The sequence below is a fragment of the Enoplosus armatus genome, chromosome 11 (genome assembly GCF_043641665.1).
Source record: "Enoplosus armatus isolate fEnoArm2 chromosome 11, fEnoArm2.hap1, whole genome shotgun sequence".
NCBI lineage: Eukaryota > Metazoa > Chordata > Actinopteri > Centrarchiformes > Enoplosidae > Enoplosus > Enoplosus armatus.
The window spans coordinates 1,273,490-1,294,614 of record NC_092190.1 but is presented as its reverse complement, the minus strand read 5'-3'; the positions used below and the strand labels follow the sequence as shown (position 1 = coordinate 1,294,614).

Here is a 21,125-nt window from a genome sequence, read left to right as displayed (position 1 = left end):
TTATTATATACTTTTTAACAATAATAAAGTAACTATCTTATTATTATTATTATTATCATTGTATCATTTTTAACAATAATAAAGCACGAGCCGTAGATGACGTCAGAGCAGCAGAGTGGGAGCGGAGGCCGGCCCAGCTGTGTGTGTGTGTGTGTGTGTGTGTGTGTGTGTGTGTGTGTGTGTGTGTGTGTGTGTGTGTGTGTGAGAGAGAGCGAGTGAGTGAGTGAGTGAGAGAGAGAGAGAGAGAGAGAGAGAGAGAGAGAGTGGCCCTGAGGTGACAGTCGCTAGCTCTCGCGCACATCAAGGAAGTGGAGGATACGCCGCGCGACTGAAGCCAGAAACGGACACCGAAAAAAACCCGTCGGGGTAAGCTCACCGGCAGAAATTGGGTGTTTGTGGCGACTCGGGCCACCGGGACCGAGCCCAACGGTTGTCGGTTGTTGCGTCTGAACCGGCCCGCGATGTGGTCTGGCTAGCTGTTGTTATGCGAGAAGCTCGGCGCTAGCCCTGCGACTTAACCGCTGCATTGTTTCCAGCGGAGGGAATGCGATTTAGCGACGTTCAAGGTTTCTCTGTTGATAAAGCCTTATCTTTTTTTACTGATAACTGCGCTGATAACTGATTACTCGCTCCAATAATGGTTAACACCACTCTTCGACGTGTGATACGGCTAATGTTAAATGCGGTAAATACGGGGGAAATGACTGCTCAATAGTCCAAACAGTCCACGTCTGAAGTTCCGGATACAGACGCACGTCTCAGCCTCGGCAAACACTGCAGTCGTGTTGGGATAAAATGCGGGATGTGGAGCGTAGATTCGCTGTCGGGTCTGTGGTGCTGGCTGGGTTGTGGTCATCAGGACTTTGGCTCGGTGGGAACCAGAAAAGCCAGCCGACCAAGATGCAGCAGGAGCCACTGGTTTGGTGAGGTCACGGCTGCACCTTCAGAGTGGAGCCGTGGAGTCTCCCAAGTTACCACAAGATGACGCTTCAAGGGAAGCCATTTATGTCCCATGAGATTTGAATATATTGGTCGCAGTGAAAAATCACTGCGATGAGTGATAAGCAGAGATATCCTGGCTGGAACGTGGCCCCGCTCCCTGGTCTCTACTGTGGCAGACAGAGGGGGTGTTCATGCAGGCCAAGCTAATGCAGTTCCTGGCCCATCATGGCATGTGGCATTCAAGATCTGCTGCTGCTGCTGCTGCTCAAAGGCAAGTGGATGTGAGAGGCAGCGGATGCTTAGCCCCCCCCCCCCGATGCTTGTAAAATCTGGGTAGTGAAAGATATTTGTCATCCAAAGACCAGAAAGGTCCCCTAAGTGCAGCTGTCGTATACATACACAAAGCAAACGCAACTGCAATGGCAACATTCCGTTCGGCAACACAATGCACTTTAGACAATACGGTGATTTAAATATCACGTCGTCATCTTGTGCATTTATATCAGAAAATCCACTAACGGCATTCGAACAGATTTAAAACACCTTCGCGTGACCTTTTTGTAGCAGTTTTTCAGTTTTTAGGCAGGGTGCCGCTATTTACGTCACGTTGTTTCCCCCAATAGGGGCCAAACCAGGAAGATGGCATTGCCCCCGGTTCCCACGACAAAAAGCCAATGGGATTTTTTTTTTCCATGTCCGGGTTTTAGGGCTCATTCCTGCAGCAGTCTATAACGACTTGATTTAAGGATGCACATGCGCATATGCACCGCCGAGAATGATCAGAAACCTGGATGAGGTGCTCACATGCCACAACATCCCGGTTTCAGTCGGAGCACTCTGGCTAGCGGGTAAGGGCTAACCTCCCTCTCTTCTCATCATCTTTTCAGACTCCTGATATCTCCGTCCACCTCCGGCGCCCACTGTGTCAGCCATGACCCGAGGCAGCGCCACTTCCTCTGCCCCATCGGCCTCGTGAGCTCGCGCATCAGCTGCCCAAACCCGCGTCCCAACATGGCCGCTGTTCCCCCCGGGATCCGCCTGCTGGTGTCCTTCAACAGGGACCAGTGGTGAGTCTGAATCTGTCTCTGGTGTGTGTGTGTGTGTGTGTGTGTGTGTGTGTAAGTGGGTGTCGTCTCTTTACATATTAGTCTTTCATCTGAATTTCAGCTCACTGTTTGGTCATCATTCACCCTCTTGGATATTTTGCATGAGCATCCACATGCTATTTGCTACTGCTAAATGAGAACAGGAAATACCGAATTCAACAGAGATTGACAAAACACACCCTCTAGCAGTCACATTGGAGGTAATGTACTTTTAATGTACTAGCTTGTGACCAACAACGATCTGTAATAATACAACAATTTATTTGTAGAGCCCAAGTTACAAAGTGCTCCACGCAAGGCAGCAAATTCAAATGAACAAAATCCAACGATAAAACAAATCTAGCCTTTTAAGACACACACACCCTCCTGCTCCTGGAAATACTCACTCAGAGCAACCAAATGCGGACTAATCCTCCGCTGAAAATAGTCCCCAACAAATGCACCATTTCCTCCTCTTAAATTAATGTTTTCTTTTTTTTAACTACAGTGACCAGCTGTTTTAGCTCTTCTTTTTTTAAATTTTTTTAAAAAATAAACTAACTATATATTTTTGACCTCTTCAGTAGTCTTCAGAAGTCTTCAGTAAAAACCATTAGGCTTGGGGGCGGAGTGGTACAGGCCGGACAGGAAGTTGGGAAGTAATGGACTAACACGTTGTTGGTTTCGCTCTCTTTGTGGGATTTGTTGACCATAACAAAAGTATACAACAATACTTTTGTATGGGGGGTGGGGGGGCAAACAAACGTATGTCATGATAGTCTAAAGGATCTTTTAATATCTATGAGGCTAAGTTGGCTAGTTATCACACTGCAATGTAATGGCAAGCCGGTCTTTGGTGTTTTCAAATTTCATCTTGGCAAAGTTCTTGTACAGATACTTGTTCACACAACATTTGACACCTGAGAACTTCTTTTGTGAAACGGTATACTTTGTAAATACAGCATAGAAATATTGTGTAGTAAGTTGATACGGTGAACGTGTTTCGCAAACAGTGCCTTCTTTTCACATCCAGCAGGCGCAGAGCAGGATTAGCATTCATCTGGAGTAGTTTTTGTGTCCACCCGATGGATATTAGTCCAATATTCACTCTCCTTGTAGCTGTGGTTTGGTCACCACCAACTCCTGAGAGCAAACATCCGTCTCTTTAACTGCTAAATGCGCCACTATGTTCACCAGCTAGCCGCTAACTTTGTCCGCCTGCTGTTTCCTGCCCGGCGAGGCGCAAGCGGCACCTTTACACAAAGTCATTTTTTGTTAAAATAAGAATAATCGATCAGTGCAGGTATAAATGAAAAGAAAAGTACCTTCTCAAAGTACAAATATGGGGAAAAAAAGGATGTTTTATGGCATGGCATCTTTTACCGAAACTCGCTCAGGCTTCACGCCGGCATTGGTATTGAAAGCTAGTGTTAGCAGTGGTTAAACTAAAATGCTAACGTTAATGTTTTGTCGCTTTGCCACATTAACCTACTGGACGGTGCAGTTTGCTAGATAAAATACCCCAAAACAAAACATAACATTGCCATGTTCCTCTACAGTGTTTTACAGCGCAGACATTTAAATGTTTATATTATTATATTATAGAGCGGCTCGTCCAATGATCACAGAGTATAGATGGATAGAAGGGCTACATAAATGCAGCCATATACCATCATTATATTATATGGACCCAGCCAAGGGAAGGGACGGGAGATTGTCGGTCAGGCTCCGCCTGTATGTCAATATCTGAACTCCCTCATCAAACATGAGTCTTTTGTACATCAGCAAGTACAACAGTCAACACGAGTTCCGTTATGTAAACCGGATGTTCAGATTCTCCACGGTAGATAAGACACATAGTCACGTGACATTACTGGTGTGCTGGGAATGCCTGACATTTCTAGTTTCCACAGCATCCCAGATCATCTCCAAACTTTTCACAAGTAAGCACAAAGGTTAAGGACAGTGTAGAAGATGGTTGCCTTTTTTTTTTTTAACATCCAAACATATTCTTTGGTTTTAAATCTCCCTGATACGATATAAACGTTTTATTTGTGGCTGTAACCGACAATTGTCGTCAAAGGGTGAGAAGTAGGGGTAAAATAAACACATTCCTAAATCATACTGATCACCAGAATCTTGAAATCAAGAAATCTTAGGGGTGTCCAGCCTTAAGGTATCCAGAGGCCTTGAAGAGGTTTAATGAGTTCCACCGTCCACACTAAGCTGCTGAACTTTGTTGAGGCCTGTGTGGCCGGAAAGCCTCCGTGATCGCTGGGATTTTAAGAAGCATACAAAATATCTCTAGGCTGACCTTTGATAATGACGTGTTGCCGTATCCTCCTCCTGTTATTTCTTAATTGAATTCAGCACTTTTCATGATGTGCAACGTTGACTGAGGATTCATGCTGTCGAAGTCCAAAGCCCCTATGGATCTTTTCATGGGATCATGTAGAATATCGCCAGCCTTATCCTTTATGGTGGCCCTTAGTACTTCCAGATTTCAAATGAAAAACAAATGGAAAAAAAGACGGGGATTGTATTAACCGAGGCAGTGGAGCATTTTGGACGAGAAGGGGAATTACAAGTGAAAAGGTGTCTGTCACTGCAGTTAACACCCTGTTATTACTGGGATTTGTCCGTACTAGCTGGGAATTCTCCTGGTATTCTTTAGCAAAGGAAATTGGCATAAATGACCAAACTCGTGTTGGTGCAAGAGCAGATTTGCATTTCAGTAAAAGACGCGCCTTCAGCTAAATGCAGTTGGAGCAAAGGTTCGTGGCGGCTATGCGGTAAATGGCATAACGTCGAAAACCCGCCCTGGTTAAGTAAGCTTACTTAAGTTGTAGATTTCACCTTTAGTGAGAAAGATTCTTCATTTACTGTCGTAGACGACGAAGAGAAGCAGCAGATCCCTCACGTTTGAGAAGCTGGAACCAGCGAACGTAAAGCGGCGGCTACTGCTGCACTCTGAACTCTTATTACTAGGACATGGTTCACACAGCAAAGCCCCTGTCTGTCAACAGTTTGAAGAGGAACCATGTCCTTGCACAAGCACACAATGTGTTGCAGAGGCTGATAATTGTCCCTGTGATTGGCGTGATAGAATTATCATTCAAATTGCGATTTTGAAAAAGAAAAAAACGAAACAAACCCCAACTCATTGTTCAGCCCTAATTGCCGTGCGTATATATGCATGGCCACTTTGGTTTGAACTGTCGAGGGCCCTTTTGCTTGAGGTGTCCTGTTTACGAAACAACCGTGAAAGTGTGCAGCCTTTACCACACGGTACGCCGCGTGCTACACTGAGGCTTGTCAAGCGACAGCTGGGTCAGAGCGGTGTCTTGCCAGCTTTTTTGTTTGTTTGTTTCGGGGCACACGCCGACGTACACCAGAACGCTGTCCAGCTGTTGCACAAGAGTGCGTCCTTGGTCCTTGTCCGGTGCCTGCTAAAGAGCCTGAAAAACCGGCCTAATGTGCTACAGAGAGGCAGGTTTCTGGCAGGTTTCTACATAAAAAAAAAAAAAAAAACCAGCACAAAAACGAGCGTAAACATGGCCGCAGGTGTCTCTTTGCAGGATAATAGTCTCATCAAACACTGAATGTGTCATTCAGGCTCGTTCTCTGTGCACCTAAATATTTCGCAACATTGCAACAGGTCAAAGTTATATATCTGTGTTTCCTTGTTGCATAATCGGACCGGGAGAGGCACAACGTCAGCCACACACCTTTTTCAGTATCTGTTAATGTTCCACAAATATCCCTAAATACCGTCTGCTTTTCTTTCTTTGCCTGCTGTGCCAGTGGCCACTTTTGACATGCGGAGTAATCTGAAGTGATCTCTTTTGAGTGTGTCTTGTTGAAAATGGAGATAAGCAAGCTTGTGTAAAAAAAAGAAAAAAAGAAAGAGGAGTCAGATGGTTCAGACTCGGTGGGGGGCTGGACTGGATTTGTTCTCTAGTCCCTCAGGTCTCAGCGCCGCCCTCTTGTGTCTCCTCTCTGCAGGTACCGAGCCCTCACCTTCGCCCTCACCTTCCTGCTTTACACCAGCTTCCACCTCTCCAGGAAACCCATCAGCATCGTCAAGGTAACGCGTGCCCATCTACATCTGCATCCACACACCCCCGAGCCACTTCCCTGGACAGCGCTAAAGCCCCAGTCTGAGACCAAAGACTAAACTCAATTGAAATTCCCATCCATAAGAATCTTATTTAGAGGCCAGGCTTAGGCTTTGTCCAGGGACTCTTGTGTTACTGGCATTGTCCATTAAGATTTGGTGTGTAGAACACAACTAGTGACCCCCCCAAAAAACTGAATGAATTCACACGCAGTCTAGCCTATAAAAAAGGGCTGGAGTTTTTCTGTGAGTTGTCGTGGTACATAGTGATCCTGAACTTGGTGGATTTGGTGGAGTATAGGCTGGATTAGAACAGGACAGACCTTATTTCAGGCATCTAACCAAAAACCCATTCAAGAAACCCATTGAGTTCCAGACTAGGGAACCCGAGGTAAGTGCAAAAATGCCAACTCATGTGTGTATGTGTGTGTGTTTTATTAAATATGAACACCTCAGCCTGTTCAGCCTGTGCCTGTTAACTGAACGATGCGCTTGTTTTGTGTCGACAGAGCGAGCTCCACAAGAACTGCTCGTCTGTCAGCGAGCTCGCCACCATGGTCGCCAGCGGCGGCAGCGGCGGCAGTGGCAGCGGCAGTCAGCAGCCCTCCCTGCCATCTCTCCACACAGACATGGACTGTAGCTGGAAGCCTTTTGGTTTGTATCTGCTTGACTCTTGACATTTTAGGGTTTCAGGTGTACTATAGATGCTGAGCTGCATAGCTCGGCTTTGGTCAGGGAAGAACCCGAACCTGGCGGCATAAAGACCAATAAACAAGCTGACGTACTGTCCTGAGCTGTGCAAACTCTCGTCTTTATATTCTCAGATAAAAGGAACTACAAACAGCTGCTGGGAGCCATGGACTACTCCTTCCTCTGTGCCTACGCAGTGGGAATGTACCTCAGGTGAGACCTGGCAAGACCCCGGATCATCACTGTTAACGAGTCCCGCAAAACCCCTCGCCGTGTTTGCGTTGTCTTTATCCTGCTGCCTACTTGTACCAGACAAAACAAGCCGACCTGACACCGACTCTCCTCGGTGGAGGTTGTGAAACGAAGCTTATTGTTGTGGTTAATGTGATGTCACCACTGTGCGCCCGTGCAGCGGCATCATCGGGGAGCGCCTGCCCATTCGGCTGTACCTCACAGTGGGCATGCTGACCAGCGGCCTGTTCACCTGCCTGTTCGGACTGGGCTACGTCTACAACATCCACAGCCTGGGCTTCTATGTATTTGTCCAGGTGAGAGGCCTCGTAGCAACACCTCTTAAAGAGACACACACGTACACAAGGAGTACGTGGTCACAGGTTTATATCCCCGAGATAATATACACAGTCAACCAAGAAAGTGGCTAAATACCTCCGTCGCTGTCCTCATTCGTCCTCTTGCGATTCCAGGTGGCCAACGGCTTGGTCCAGACCACTGGCTGGCCCAGTCTCGTGACCTGCATCGGGAACTGGTTCGGAAAAGGAAGGTAAGGTCTCCTCAGTGACTCTGACTAACTACTAGTTAGCTGTCCCACCCGATACAGGTGACGAATGAGGTACCAAAGGCGCACTCGCCAGGAAAACCCGCTATTGTCGGCTGATTTTACTTACGGTATTACAAAGTGACAGGTTGCACACAAGGGAAAGTCTTACCGAGTGCAGAGGCACAGCAGTTACATGCAGTGACACTGAAGGACAGTTTATCACTGTGTCCTGCCCATTTGACATTTAAGACCTTTTCCTTTCTTTTTTAGTGGTTGCCATGTTGGATGTTTTCTCTGTGGAATGCTTCACCCGCTGTAATGTTTCGATTTGTTCTTTTTCGGTTCCCTCCCGTTTCGGCAAAGAGGGGAAAAGCACTGCATTTCAGTCAGTGGGGGTGCGATGCATTTCTCTGCCGCAAGCCCATTTAAACTAATGAAACGGCAGCATTTTTGCCTCTCAAGAGGAACGAAATGAAAAGTGCCCTGACGCGTCCGTGTCACTAACGCCTCGTCTTCCCCCGACAGGCGTGGACTCATCATGGGGCTGTGGAACTCCCACACCTCAGTGGGAAACATCCTGGGCTCTCTGATCGCCGGCTACTGGGTCTCCTCCAACTGGGGCATGTCCTTCATCGTACCGGGGCTCATCATCGCGGCCATGGGCGTCGTCTGCTTCCTCTTCCTCATTGAGCGTGAGTGCAGCCCCCTCATTGGCTGGAGGGCTACAATGTGGTGGGTGGAGGATTTAGCTCCTCGTCCAGCTGCAGACACATTCATGGGCTTAGTCTTTTTCCTCCTCAGTGAAGTGAGTGTCCACTTACAGCGCCAAGTCCCACTCTAAGGGCTTGCGCAAAGGTCAAAGGTCAAAGGTATTTTCAGTACATAAAGAAAGAACCATATTGTAGCTGTGGCAGCCTGCTGTCTGTGGCTCACTGAAGATTTTCCAGCTGTAAATGGAGGAGCGTCCCATTAACCTGTCTGCCCCCCCCTCTCTCTCCAGATCCAAATGACCTGAAAAGCATGTACGCTCAAAATTCCTGTCCAGGCAAGAGTGTGAGTACACACACACACACACACACACACACACACACACACACACACCCCCTGTTTTCTGTTGTTTGTTTGTTTTTCTCTACACAATCACCTTCTTCCTTTTGTATTTAGTTTGTCTTTCAGATCACTTCAGGATTTACACCCATTGCTGGATTTTTGTCGTATAGTAGAATTATAATAGGATTGCACTTGGCCGTATTGCGATTTCAATGATAATTCGATTGATTGTTCGGCCAAATGAAAGAGAAAACCTTTTAATACATGAGGGGAGAAGCATAGCAAACACAGGTGCTTCTATACAAATGATGTGAATCTCATGTTACGGGCTTTACCAAGTCACCACATCTCAAAGATGCCTGTTTTTGGAGCAAAATCGATGCATCAAAAGGTATTAACACCCACTGGGAAGAGCTTTATATTCCAGACAGAGAAGGTCAGGGAATCTGGTCAATGCTGTGAGTAAATAACTGTATATAAAGATGGACGACACGACGGCTCCCCGATCCCTGACTGGGGAAAAAAAAAAAAAAAGCATATTTAATCTACAGTGTAAAGGCAGCATGAAACATGACGCGTGGCAACAGTCACCATGGCTACAGTCTCCACCTGGGTGTCTCTCTCTGAGGCAGCAGCTGACTGAAGTGTCAACACACACACGCGGTAGTCATGAATATGCATTGTGCTGACACACACACTATCTCCTATGATTATCATTATCCCTGAATTTCCGTGATTGTCAAGGCTTTTGTGACCACGCTATAAAAGAGCCTTTTTGAAATCATGGAACCAATGGTTTTGGGACGTGAGAAAGTACTGAGAAGGTGGACTGACGCACTGTTGGTTTTTCGGCCTGTTCATGGGATTAGCTTTGAGAAAAATATAGACTACCACCAGACTTACCCTTTAATGAACCGGAACTGGTGTGAGTAATGATGTGATGTGTTGTCTCGTCGAGCAGGTTACAACCAAGAGTTGGAATGGCGTGAATGGACACGCTGAGGTGTATCTGCAATACAAGGACAGCAAAGCCCAGGTGTGTGTCACTGTGTGTATGTTGATGCATTATATATTGTACATGCGATGCTCCCGTCTGTGTATATGTCCACATTTTTCTGTCACACATGACCTTAAAACCCCTGAAAACACACATACATTGAAAAGAGAAACAACCCGAAAGACTTCTCAATAACATTCGATACAAGACCGCCAGTAAACTACAGCCTCAAAAATAATCAAATAATAGTCCAGTAATGGAGCGCTGCAGGAGCGAGTCCGAAAACCCTGGAATGAGTTCGCATTTTTACGCTTCTGGTTCCCTGGTTTGGAAGTCAGTTTTGTTTTGTTTTTTTTTTGAATGGGTTTTTGGTTAGATGCTTGAAATAAGGTTTTAACGAGATTTCGACGGCATAAAAGATGTCAGTAGATACCCCCACACATGAATTTTGAAGCTTTTACATGGCTAACAAGCGGCTAAATGAGACCACAGACGGACGTTAAACGTCTTCATGCCGAACATGGAAAATCATCTGCTCGTTGTGTTTATACTCTATATCCGTCTGTCTGTATATCTGTATCTATCTATATTCTCTTTAAAAGTTCAGCTCAGCGGTGGTGACGTTGAAGTGACGTGACCATGCTGTAGTTCCTTTATAGCCTAACGTTAGCTTTTTACTTCTGTCGACTCCATTTATGCTTCAAAACTCACAAAAGTGGTGTTCATTAGTGACGATTATCTTGCTGAACAAAACGCTTTTGCCACAGAGTTTATTTTCTGCAATAATCCAAAATCCCACTGGCTTTTTGTGGAGGGAACCAGGGGCGATGCTAACATTCCCGGGTTTGGCCTACAAAAACACGCCGTCCCCGCAGCGCTCTATTGACTGGCTTTTGTCCAGGTGTACCTAATGAACCGGTAACTGTGTAAACCAATGACATTTAACCGAGTGTCAGAGGGTGGATTTTCCCACCAATGTAGTAACATAGAGTAAGTTGCACTTTAACATGTCACTGTAATCCATTCAGGCATACCACTGTGACGGGCATAGTGTTCAATACAGGAAGGTCAGTTCCTTCAGTGCTTCCAGGTGCTTCGTGGTTGCTTCAGTCAGATTTCGGGGTGGACGAGTGGGTTGATCATTCTCAGGCTGAATCCAAATGTTTTTGGATCTAGGCAGCCCTCTGTACTCGTGGACTACAAGTGCATTTGCATTCAGCCTCAGATTTTCTTGAACCTGAATGATAGTTGGGTTACCTCTCTTCTTCTCTTTCATTCATTGTCACTCTGATATGTCAGGAGTCGCCATTCAAGTTCCTGCATGAACTGGGTTCAAAATCTCCGAAACATAAACCCCACCCAAAGGCTCTGCGAATGATTGGCTATTGACTTATTCTTTGATTTAGTAGGCGAACTGGGTGCACGCAGGGACAGAAGACCAGTTACACCTGCAGCCCCTGATCGTTGCCTTGCTTGTCTCTCCTCCTCCTCCTCCTCCTCCTCCTCCTCCTTCCTTCAGAGTTACGACACAGAGCTGCTGCTGCCCAGGGACAGTGTGTGTGTCCCCGTGCAGCCCGTCGTGGTGGTGAAGAGGGAATCGGAGCCGTCCGCCATCAGCTTCATGGGAGCCCTGCGCATACCAGTCAGTTCCACGTACACGCAGCATCCAAAACACCTGCTTTTTCTACTCACAGCCGTGGAATTACAAAATCAGCAAATGAGACATCACAGATATGCCATTACTTTAATCCTGCAACAACGTATTTTTCTGGCCACTTGGGGGCAGCAGAGACAAGCTGTGACACATCACCTTTTAAGTAAAGTTCTGTCAAACTCTTATTTACACATCCAGCAGTTGGCGACATTATCATTCATTTGGAGTTGGAGTTTCTGGACACCCGGGTGAACTGGATCATTTTATTAGCCTGGCTTTCAGTTGAGAACTTTTTAAAAGTATTTTTAAGCTTGATAAGCATACGGCTCGAAAACGGTCAGTTGTAAACACAGAATAACTGCTCAAAATATCATCTATCAGCAGCTTCGTCTCAAAAGCACCAGCACCAATGTCTGCTCCAGGTCAAACCCTGGAGTCTATGAGCAGATTCTTTTCTGGTTTGAATGTCAGACGATCTCTAAGATGCGGTTTGCAGCGATCCTCTGTATCATACCGGGTCCAATAGGTCGTTATTGTTGGAGGGTTTTCACTGCAGCTGGGCAGTTGAGCTGGGCAGGTCTCATTCAGTCACAGTATTAATGTGTGCGCCGTTTGCCCTCCGCAGGGAGTGATCGAGTTCTCCCTGTGTCTGCTGTTTGCCAAGCTGGTCAGCTACACCTTCCTCTTCTGGCTGCCGCTCTACATCACCAAAGCAGGTGAGGGCCGGAGCAGAACTGCAGCCACTGTTGCCATTATTGTTCCTCCATTTTTACTTGTTTCTCCACCGGATTTTCACTTCTGAAACGAAACAAAATAACGTCCAAAAAAATGCTTATTTCATTGAATCCGCTGTGTACAATGTTATGTTCTGTATCTGCTTGTGCCAATTCTTAACTGACACACCAAACTGGTAAAAAAAAAATTTATGCACCCGGCTTTCGTTCAGTCATGAGGAGTGGGAATCTTTGGCAGTCTCATGAATCAATTCAGTGTGCAATTTACTGGCCAACATCACTGGTTCAATGTTTTTAGTGAACCAGTGATGTTTTTTCAGTGCTCGGCCATGTTGTTGTAGTCTGTCGGTTAAAGGTAACCTTTTTATTTAAACTGGAAAAATCTTTGAGGGCTGGCCCTCATTTACAATGATGTCGAGTAACCCATTTAAAAGATACAAAAATGATAAGATACAAGATAAAAACATTATTTAAAACAAGTAGATTCAATTAAAACAGGAACAAACAGAAGCTGAATGTTTTTTTAACAATTCAGAGGGGTATCAGAAGTATTTCTTTTTAGGGTGCTTTGAGTTCCAGGTAGTTCCAGGAGCTTAGAAACTAAAAAGCAGATCTTCCAGTGAAAGTCATTAGACAGAGTTAGATATGGACCAGAGGACCACTCTAGCATAGATGTGATATAAGATGGCAACTTTCCAATAAGGGCCTTTTTATAGATAAACAAATACAAAGACAGAGAAGACCACCCAACGTTTTTGTATCGGACGCTACGACGAGTGCTATAAACATCACCAGCAGAATGATAGGGGCTTATGAGTAGAGGCCTTTAAATTACATCACCATAATCCATAACAAAAAGAAAAACAGCTTCAACAATCCTTTTCCTGCAAAATATAGGAAAGTTAGTTCTGTTTCTATTTGTAAAAAAACACATTTTTGTCGCAAGATTGTCTGTGTGATATTTAAATGTGAATTTGTCGTCTATCCAAATACCGAGGGATTTGTATTCCGTAACTCTCTCAATACTGGATCCTTGTACAGTGGGAATACTAATGTTTTTGCCACCATTATCTCTAGCTCCAGAGAAGAACATAAACTTAGTTTTAAGATCATTAAGTGCAGCTCGGAGAACGTTAAAGGAATGTTGCAGGTTCTCCACAGCTAGTTGAGCAGAGTCGGCAATACAGTACAGTATCATCCGCGTATAAATGTGACATGGTATGTGATGGGGTAAGACAAGGTTACTCCAGTGTGCGCTCGCTGTACGGCTGTCCGGCTGTCCGGGTGCAGTTGCCCCCCCCCCCACACACCTTTTTTTTTTTTTCATTTCGCCAACATAACATTGTTACAAAAAAAACAGATTGAAGATAAGAATCGCAATAATTACGTGAATCCATCATGTTCGTCATGCTGAAACAGGGTAAGAACCAAACGCACGCTGTTGGCATGGATGGATAAATGGATGAACACCACTTACAGTGAATCCACTGATTCATTTCATCCATTTCATCATGTAACATTTATTAGAGAGCGATTATTGCTGCCTGGTTTATGACAGGACGCTTAGCGGGGGGGCTCTTAATTTGCCCGCATGCTGTGTGAGGAAGGCATTTTGCTGGATATTCATTTATTCACCCATGAAGTTTAAATGAATGAAACATTGAAAATATGGGGAGAGAGTGTTGGTCTGATTATTGCTGTGGTCGTCTGGTGCTCCTTCTTCAGACATGAGGCCAACTTGTTCAATTGTCGATTGACTTAAAAGGTGTGCGTGTGACTTGAGGCTCGTGCGGGGACTGACAGGCCTCTCGCTGGGCACTTTTTTCACTGTAACATTATCTGCAATGCGACCGCCGAGCTGATACGGGATCTCAGGCCTGTCTGCTCTCTGTGGCCGTCTGAGTAATGTCACATTGTTATTATGCTGCGGTGCAATGTGTGGGCAGACCAGCCCGCTTTGTTACCACCACTCGAAATAAAAGATTATTGTGTGTGTGTGTGTGCGTGTGTCAGCTCACCTAGATGCCAAGAAGGCTGCGGATCTCTCCACCCTGTTTGATGTGGGAGGCATAGTGGGTAAGTGCTTTTTATTCACTTTTTCTTCCCACATTCACTTACTGTCAGTATTTGCTTACTTGTGTGCATTTAAGTATGAGTGACTCATTGCCCCTCTCTTATGTATGTGTGTGTGTGGTGTGTGTGGTGTGTGTGGTGTGTGGGGGGGCACACGCATACACAGGGGGGATCTTGGCTGGAGTGATTTCTGATAAACTGGGGAAGAGAGCCACCACCTGTGCAGTCATGTTGCTGCTGGCTGCTCCCACGGTAAGTTTTCCACTGCACAGAGTCAGAGTCAAAACTTCAAGCCCAGTGACTGCAAACATTGTTAGATTAAGTTCAGACCATAGACTGTACATAAAGATGCCAAAACGTCTCCATCAGTATAGGTCACAAGCCCCGCCCCCTCCATATTAGAAGGAAATCAAATACATTTTTCCCCAAAGATGGTTTCTGTCATTTCAGGTAGTTCTTATCACGCTGGTGTTTCTTCAAGTGTTTTTCTGATCAGTTTGGTTTTAATTAGTTATTTGATGCCTTTAAAAACATGGTGAAACGTCATGATTGACAGCTGGGATTGACTGTGGTGTGCTCGGGCGGGTGTATGGGTGGGACCTTGATACCACAGCGTCACCAGTTTGGCTTCATTTCTGCACAGTGGAGACGCGTCGGCCATCTTAATACACAGCCTATGGTTTCAGACCCATATTTCCACTTCTTGACTAATAAATACATCATAATTGAGCAGCTTAAGGGGCTTAAAAAAGGAAGAAAAGCAGCTCCCCCCGCACGTAAAGCGAACATATTTTGCTGAAACTAAATGTGTGTTTGTTCGCAGTGAAGCATTAGACTGATTACACAGTGTCTATTGTTTATGACATACATGAAAAAGATACCCTCTTTTCACTCGAGCTGAACGTAATAATGTGTAGACGCTTGAATTACGAATGGTGACCGAAAATGTCGTGCTCTGTCTTTTGTCCCGCAGCTGTACGGCTTCTCCATGATCAGCGAGTTCGGCTTGGGGCCAACCATCGGTAAGAGCCAGCCCTCACCCCTCAACCAAGTCCGAGCTAGTGCTGGAAGAGTAGACGATTCGTTCATTGTAGCCTAGACTTTCTTCATGTTACGTCATCCTATGACTGAACAGCTGTAGATGTTTTTGATACACAACATGATTAATCCATTGTTAAAGACAGTAAACAACCATTTAAAGTGGCCTGCGTCACTAGTGGGACTACAGATGAAAACTAGCGTCTAGAATAAACTGACATTAGAATTAGAAAAGTTAATTTAGTTGCCGGCTTAGTTAATGCCTAGGATCAGTTGAAATTTTAATTTGATTCAGTAAAAACTGCTCTGAACTATAGCAGACACCGAATCAACACGCAATAATAACACATGCCCCCATAACCTAACCTTAACATCCTGCCTCGTGGATCAATCATATAGCTCTATGGTTCATGAGTCATGTACTGTATACTGCTGCTGTGATAATAAAGAGACAGTTTATTGTTAAAGCTAAATAACTTGGAGTCTTGTAATGATAAGAAAATATGGCGTAATAACATGAAAAGTATCTTTTTTAGAATGAAGAAAAAAGACCTTGTTAAAACGAAAACTGAGCCAATATTTTGTTTTTGTCGTGGTGGCAGCAACACATCTGTGGTTGACAGCCTCTGCGTTGGCGATTTCTAGAAGCCTGGGTCCGTATTTATCCTTCGAATTACACTTCAGATCGCTGAACTGTGAGGAGTTAAAAAGAAAGAAAGAAAAAAAAAAAGTGCTTCACTTAAAGTGAAGAGTGAGACGCATTTATCCGGTGGGTCACTTCCCACAGGGACGTCGTGGAGTGACCTTTAACGGAGGCTTGGAAGTGCTCAGATAGGAATCGCAATCAGACATGATTGACAACCTTTAGACACATGACGTTATCCGTACCTCCAACAGACAACACTTCATTTAACCTAACGTGATATGAAGTGGGAGCTACAAACACGAGCAGTTTTGACGATCGCCTCGGTCCAGTCCTTTTCGTCCGTGGTCGTCTTTGATTTTTTTTTTTTTTTTTTGACTGGCAGTGTCTGCTTGAAATTCAAATTTGGACCCGTTACTCCTTCGATTCTGGCACCCAACAACCCAGCAGGATGATATTTTTTGGGAGGTTTGTGCCTCCAGCTAACACCGCGACAAAATCACGACGAACTGCACTAAAAGGGTCCATAAGCTCTTCTCTTTCATGTTTCAATAAATTGAAACTCACGTAACGTCGCATACGTTGAACGTTGGGTAGTGTTCATCAAGAGGGCCTGCTGTTGGCTGATGCTGTGTGGCATTGTGGGCAGACTTAGTTGTAGTCTCTTCGGCTTAGTTATCTTCGGCTCGGTTTTGTAAAACAAATGTCGTATTGCAGAAATAGCAACACTTGAGCACGGGTTCCAGATTAATGAGCTCACGTGACATGACCACAAAACGTAACGGCAGCACGGCTCCTCAGCGCCGATCGGTTGATTGGTCGGGCCTTAATGGTCACCAGCGGCTCATTCGGCGCAGACACCGTCGCCTCTTAATTCGTTTCACACACTGCAGCTCGCGGCGGCCACAGCTGCGGCTCATTACCCTCGCAATGTTCTGAAAGGGGGGAGGGTCTTGCAAATGTCATTATGTGACACTGTGTGATAATAGCAGAAGACGAGGCGCAGCTGCTGAGCAACAACGGCAGCTCCGTTGCAGGATAATTACCATAACGCACGTTGTTGTTTTACTCCAAGAAGAAGACGAAGGATAAAATCCAAAAAATGTCCAGTGTGACCAAGATATAACTCACCCAGTGTGTGTGTGTGTGTGTGTGTGTGTGTGTGTGTGTGTGTGTGTGTGTGTGTGTGTGTGTGTGTGTGTGTGTGTGTGTGTGTGTGTGTTCCCCAGGCATGCTGCTAGTGTGTGGAGGTCTAGTCAACGGGCCTTACTCCCTCATCACCACTGCAGTGTCCGCTGATTTGGTAAGCGCGGTTTTAACTCTCTGTACGTGATTACGAACTCCATCTGCACTCTTTCTTTTTTTGACTTCTGACCTTTGACCCCCCCCCCCCAGGGGACCCACAAGAGCCTGAAAGGCAACGCCAGAGCTCTGTCTACCGTCACGGCCATCATCGACGGCACAGGATCTGTAGGTCAGTATCACAGAGGTTCCTGTGCTGGAACCAAACACAGTAAAGAACGCCGAGCAAACCTACCAAAGGACAAAACTCCTTAACGGATAGGTTTTAAACTTCCCCACCCTGTCTGTAGCACTCAGCTCCAAGCCCATCGGCTCCTACTGAAGACGTACGCCTTTTCGTGCCGTTCACGTTGGCACATCTTCTGTCTTTCCTCGATCCAGCGTAGCGCTTTCTCATGCAATGTTGATATTCGCCTGTCCGACAAACAAAGCACCAGTACTGTAAAGTCCCCCCCCCCCCGGGGATCAATAAAGTATTTCTGATTCTGATTCTGATTCTTACGTTGATGCCGTCAGGTGCGGCGCTGGGCCCCCTGCTGGCCGGGCTGTTGTCCACAGGCGGCTGGGATCAGGTCTTCTACATGCTGATGACTGCGGACTTCCTCGCTCTGTTGGTGAGTGACTTTAAAAACAAAACAAAAAAAAAACATGAACAACAAAAGATGCCATCACCAATAATAGTAGTGGTTGTAAATGGATTGTTCTTAAACAATGATTCTGTACTGACGCTGGATCAGATTACTGTGCCACACACTGTGTCCCCTCGGCTCAACGGAGCTTTTTAAGAGCCTTTTTTTTTTTTTTGCTAATTGTTTTGACACCAGCGCCACACAATAGGAATATGTTTCACAAACTAATATTTGACTTTGTGGATGTGTGTGTGTGTGTGTGTATGCTCAGATTTTGCTCCGGCTCGTGGCGAAGGAGCTGGTCTCAACTCAATCCCGTCCCATCTCCGCTGTGGAGTAAGTCCTGCCTCTCTCCTTGCATTCCTTGCATTTCTTCACCCCCACCCCCCCTATTTCTCCCAGATCCACATTTGTGAACCAGTTAGATTTCATCTTCCAGTGCTGGACTGTGGGGGTCAAAATTGTTATATTATAATCGTTATTTTCAAAAGCAACTATAACTTGAAACACATTATTATTATTATGATGTGTTTTTGACAGAAGACATTACAGTGTGTGCATGCAGTGCCTATAGCAGTGGTTCCCAACCTTTTTTCTTAAGGGACCCCTATTTTACCATTGTATGTACTCTGACGACCCCCACCCACATACAATTACAAAAAAAGGGGGAGAAGTAGCCCACTGATTTTGAAATATTGTATTCATTGCATTAAAAAAAAACAATTCTATGTCCGTATTATGATTTTCTTTTAATTTCACTGTCATACACACGTCTTAATAGTCCAAGCAGCCTGGCTGTATGATAAATAAATAAACCCTTGGTTGTTTGACCTGGTCCTGGTCCAGACCTGGTCCAGTTTTTTTAAAAGACTAAATACAAAAGGGGGCGGGAGCCCTTCATTTCGATATTATTAGTGACATGCAATGGTCAGAATGAGTTATTTCAACCGAAAGTATAATTCAATAATATTGCCTCCTGCACCTTTAAGTCTATCATCCATGTTAAAATGGACACACCATGTCGCATTCGCAGCGTGTGCCGCCACGTTGGTGCAACTGCGGATCAGACATGTTGCCTGGATTTCATTCTGAAGAGCCACCGGGTCGCATCTTTCCCAACAGGGAGGTCGAATTTAAACACAGCAACACGCCTCAGTTCACAGTATCACTCAACTCAAAAAACAGCACTTTGACTTCCCGACTTGGAAGACGATCAAATGCTCTGAAGCCAGGACACAACGTAACTGATTTACTTCTCGAAAATGTTAAAAAAAAATGTGCACAACGTTCCTTCGAGGACGGTCAAGTCCAGTACTCACAGAGCTTATTAACGACACCCAACTTCTCAATGCGGTGTTAATGTTTGTCTCTACGTCACAGGTTGAAGGAGCACTGAGCGCCCTGATTGCACTGCCTCCTTGTCGAAGCCCCCCCCCCCCCCAAATGGACTGCGGATCTGACGGTAACTGGACTTTCCTGGCAAGCACACTAACACACTCACACATGTTGATACAGCAACATGCGTGTGCGCACTACAGTAGCTGGCTGCATACAAGACTGCACTCGACTCGTCCCTGAGGAAGAACCGAAGCCCAGGTTGTGGCCGGCGAACCAAACGGAGCTGCAGCAGATTCCAGGTCTGCACATGCTTGTACGCACACAGAAAGGCCACTCGTAGCTCATACTTCCTTGTCTCTTTCTCAGCTCTCGCCCTGGTCGACCTGTTTTCCTACGGCAGCCAATTTGAGCTTGAACACACTACCTGGCAGATTTAGAAAACTGGCCTTACTTTGATATGTATATTAGGACTTTAGATGAACTACACAGTTATTTATTTTGGATAGCAATCTTTAAAACTTTCATGACAACATGACCGTCATGTTGTGTAACAGCCGTTTTAATTCAGTGGGAAAGTTTGCTTGGTAGCTTGTTAGCTAGTAGCCGACCAAGCCAGACTCCGTTCCTATAGTTAGCCGCTCTACGCCAAACGTGAGCCCCTGAATCCCTGTGGATCCATTAGTTCCTGATATTATTCAGTGGTGGTATCTGTGAATTTCTAAGTATGTGTCTGATGTTGCGTGTCAGAATTGTGTGCACCTTTTGCCCATAACGGTAAAAAAAAACATGACACTCGACGGCCAAGGAAGTGTTCATTATCTAGAATTACAGGAACACAGCGTCTGTAAGTACGTGTTTTTATCGACATTTTTAAATTTCATGTTTTAAGGCTTTGAAAAAAAAAATGCATTGGGGACCAACTTTAAATTCTGGGTAATGCTGTATGTGTGAATGGCCAAGACCACTACCGAGCCCCCTCTATGCTGTGTGGACGCCGCTGTCGTCGCGTCACCGCGTCACCTTTTTGCCTTACTGTAACCAAAGAGATCGCGGGGATCACGTTGTAATTTAAACAAACTTATTTTGGAAAGTCATTTAAGTTATTCCTGTCGGTTTTTTTTGTGGTGGTTTCTGATTTAGTTTTTGTTTGTTTGTTTTTCTGAATTTGTTCTGAAATGAAGGCACCAAAGTTGTATTTTTATATAAAACCTGCAGATAATAATGTGTGTTTTGTTTTTTTCTGTCTGTGGGTGGGTTGGGAAAGTATGAATGTAAATTTCGATGACTAACTTGTCAAACCTCATGTGGATATATTTTGCAGTGCAATGTCGGTAAATTAGGTTAGTGTTCAAAACAGTTGGACTTCTCTCAGAATGTAAAATAAGGAATATCAGTGAATTGAACGCTGTGTTCTGTTTAATTTATTGGCTGTAAACTGTACTAGAATAAAATCCACAACATACAAACACCTGGTAATGTTATATACACGTGGTGGTAGCATTGAGACAACATTATGCCTTCCTTAGAGCAAGACCTCATGTTGTGTGTATTTATTTATGTGTCAGTGGTAAGCCTTGTACTTGAAACAATGTGTGCCTTGTTTGCCGTTTGTCTCTTTGCTAGGCAATTGATTTTGTAAAAAAAAAATGTTTCCTTGTTTCTTTACAAATGAATTTGGTTTGGGGGATAGTTCACTCCAAAAGTATTGTGGCGGGAAAAACAAAATAAACCACTGGTTTTCTTCACCTGATTGTTTTCGGGGGTCGTGTTTTTGATGGCCCTCTTTGCGGCGTGCTACTACTACTGGCCCGGCTAAATCGGTCCAGTTCGTGGCATGAAGTGGCCTTCAGGCTCAGCTGGAGGTGGCAGGTGTCATCAGAAATGGTAAGCTCCTGACAGACAGAAACCCACTCAGTGACACGGGCAGACTAGAAATCACACACACACACACACACACACACACACACACACACACACACACACACTCTTTGGGAAGGTTACGGGCATAATGATGCCTGATTTGAGCTTTAGGACTCCACTTAATGCCACTAAATC

At 45.2% G+C, this 21,125-nt stretch overlaps 1 protein-coding gene across 2 annotated transcripts; it reads left to right on the top strand.

Annotated features, from left to right (window-relative positions):
- Positions 1–268: 268 nt before the first annotated feature.
- slc37a1 (solute carrier family 37 member 1) lies at positions 269–20,815 on the top strand. Of its 2 annotated transcripts, XM_070914342.1 has the most exons (21): positions 269–366; positions 1,830–2,009; positions 6,033–6,114; positions 6,654–6,798; positions 6,969–7,047; positions 7,247–7,382; positions 7,539–7,615; positions 8,138–8,304; positions 8,613–8,665; positions 9,624–9,698; positions 10,688–10,726; positions 11,179–11,301; positions 11,939–12,029; positions 14,061–14,123; positions 14,287–14,372; positions 15,094–15,142; positions 17,031–17,104; positions 17,197–17,275; positions 17,620–17,717; positions 18,004–18,068; positions 19,113–20,815. In XM_070914342.1, exons 2-21 carry the CDS (start codon positions 1,954–1,956, stop codon positions 19,126–19,128), a joined length of 1,653 nt encoding a protein of 550 aa, XP_070770443.1. In that variant the 5' UTR covers positions 269–366; positions 1,830–1,953; the 3' UTR covers positions 19,129–20,815. The 2 variants fall into 2 exon arrangements, with proteins under 2 accessions (XP_070770443.1, XP_070770444.1); XM_070914343.1 differs by lacking the exon at positions 10,688–10,726.
- The last annotated feature ends 310 nt before the right edge of the window (positions 20,816–21,125 follow it).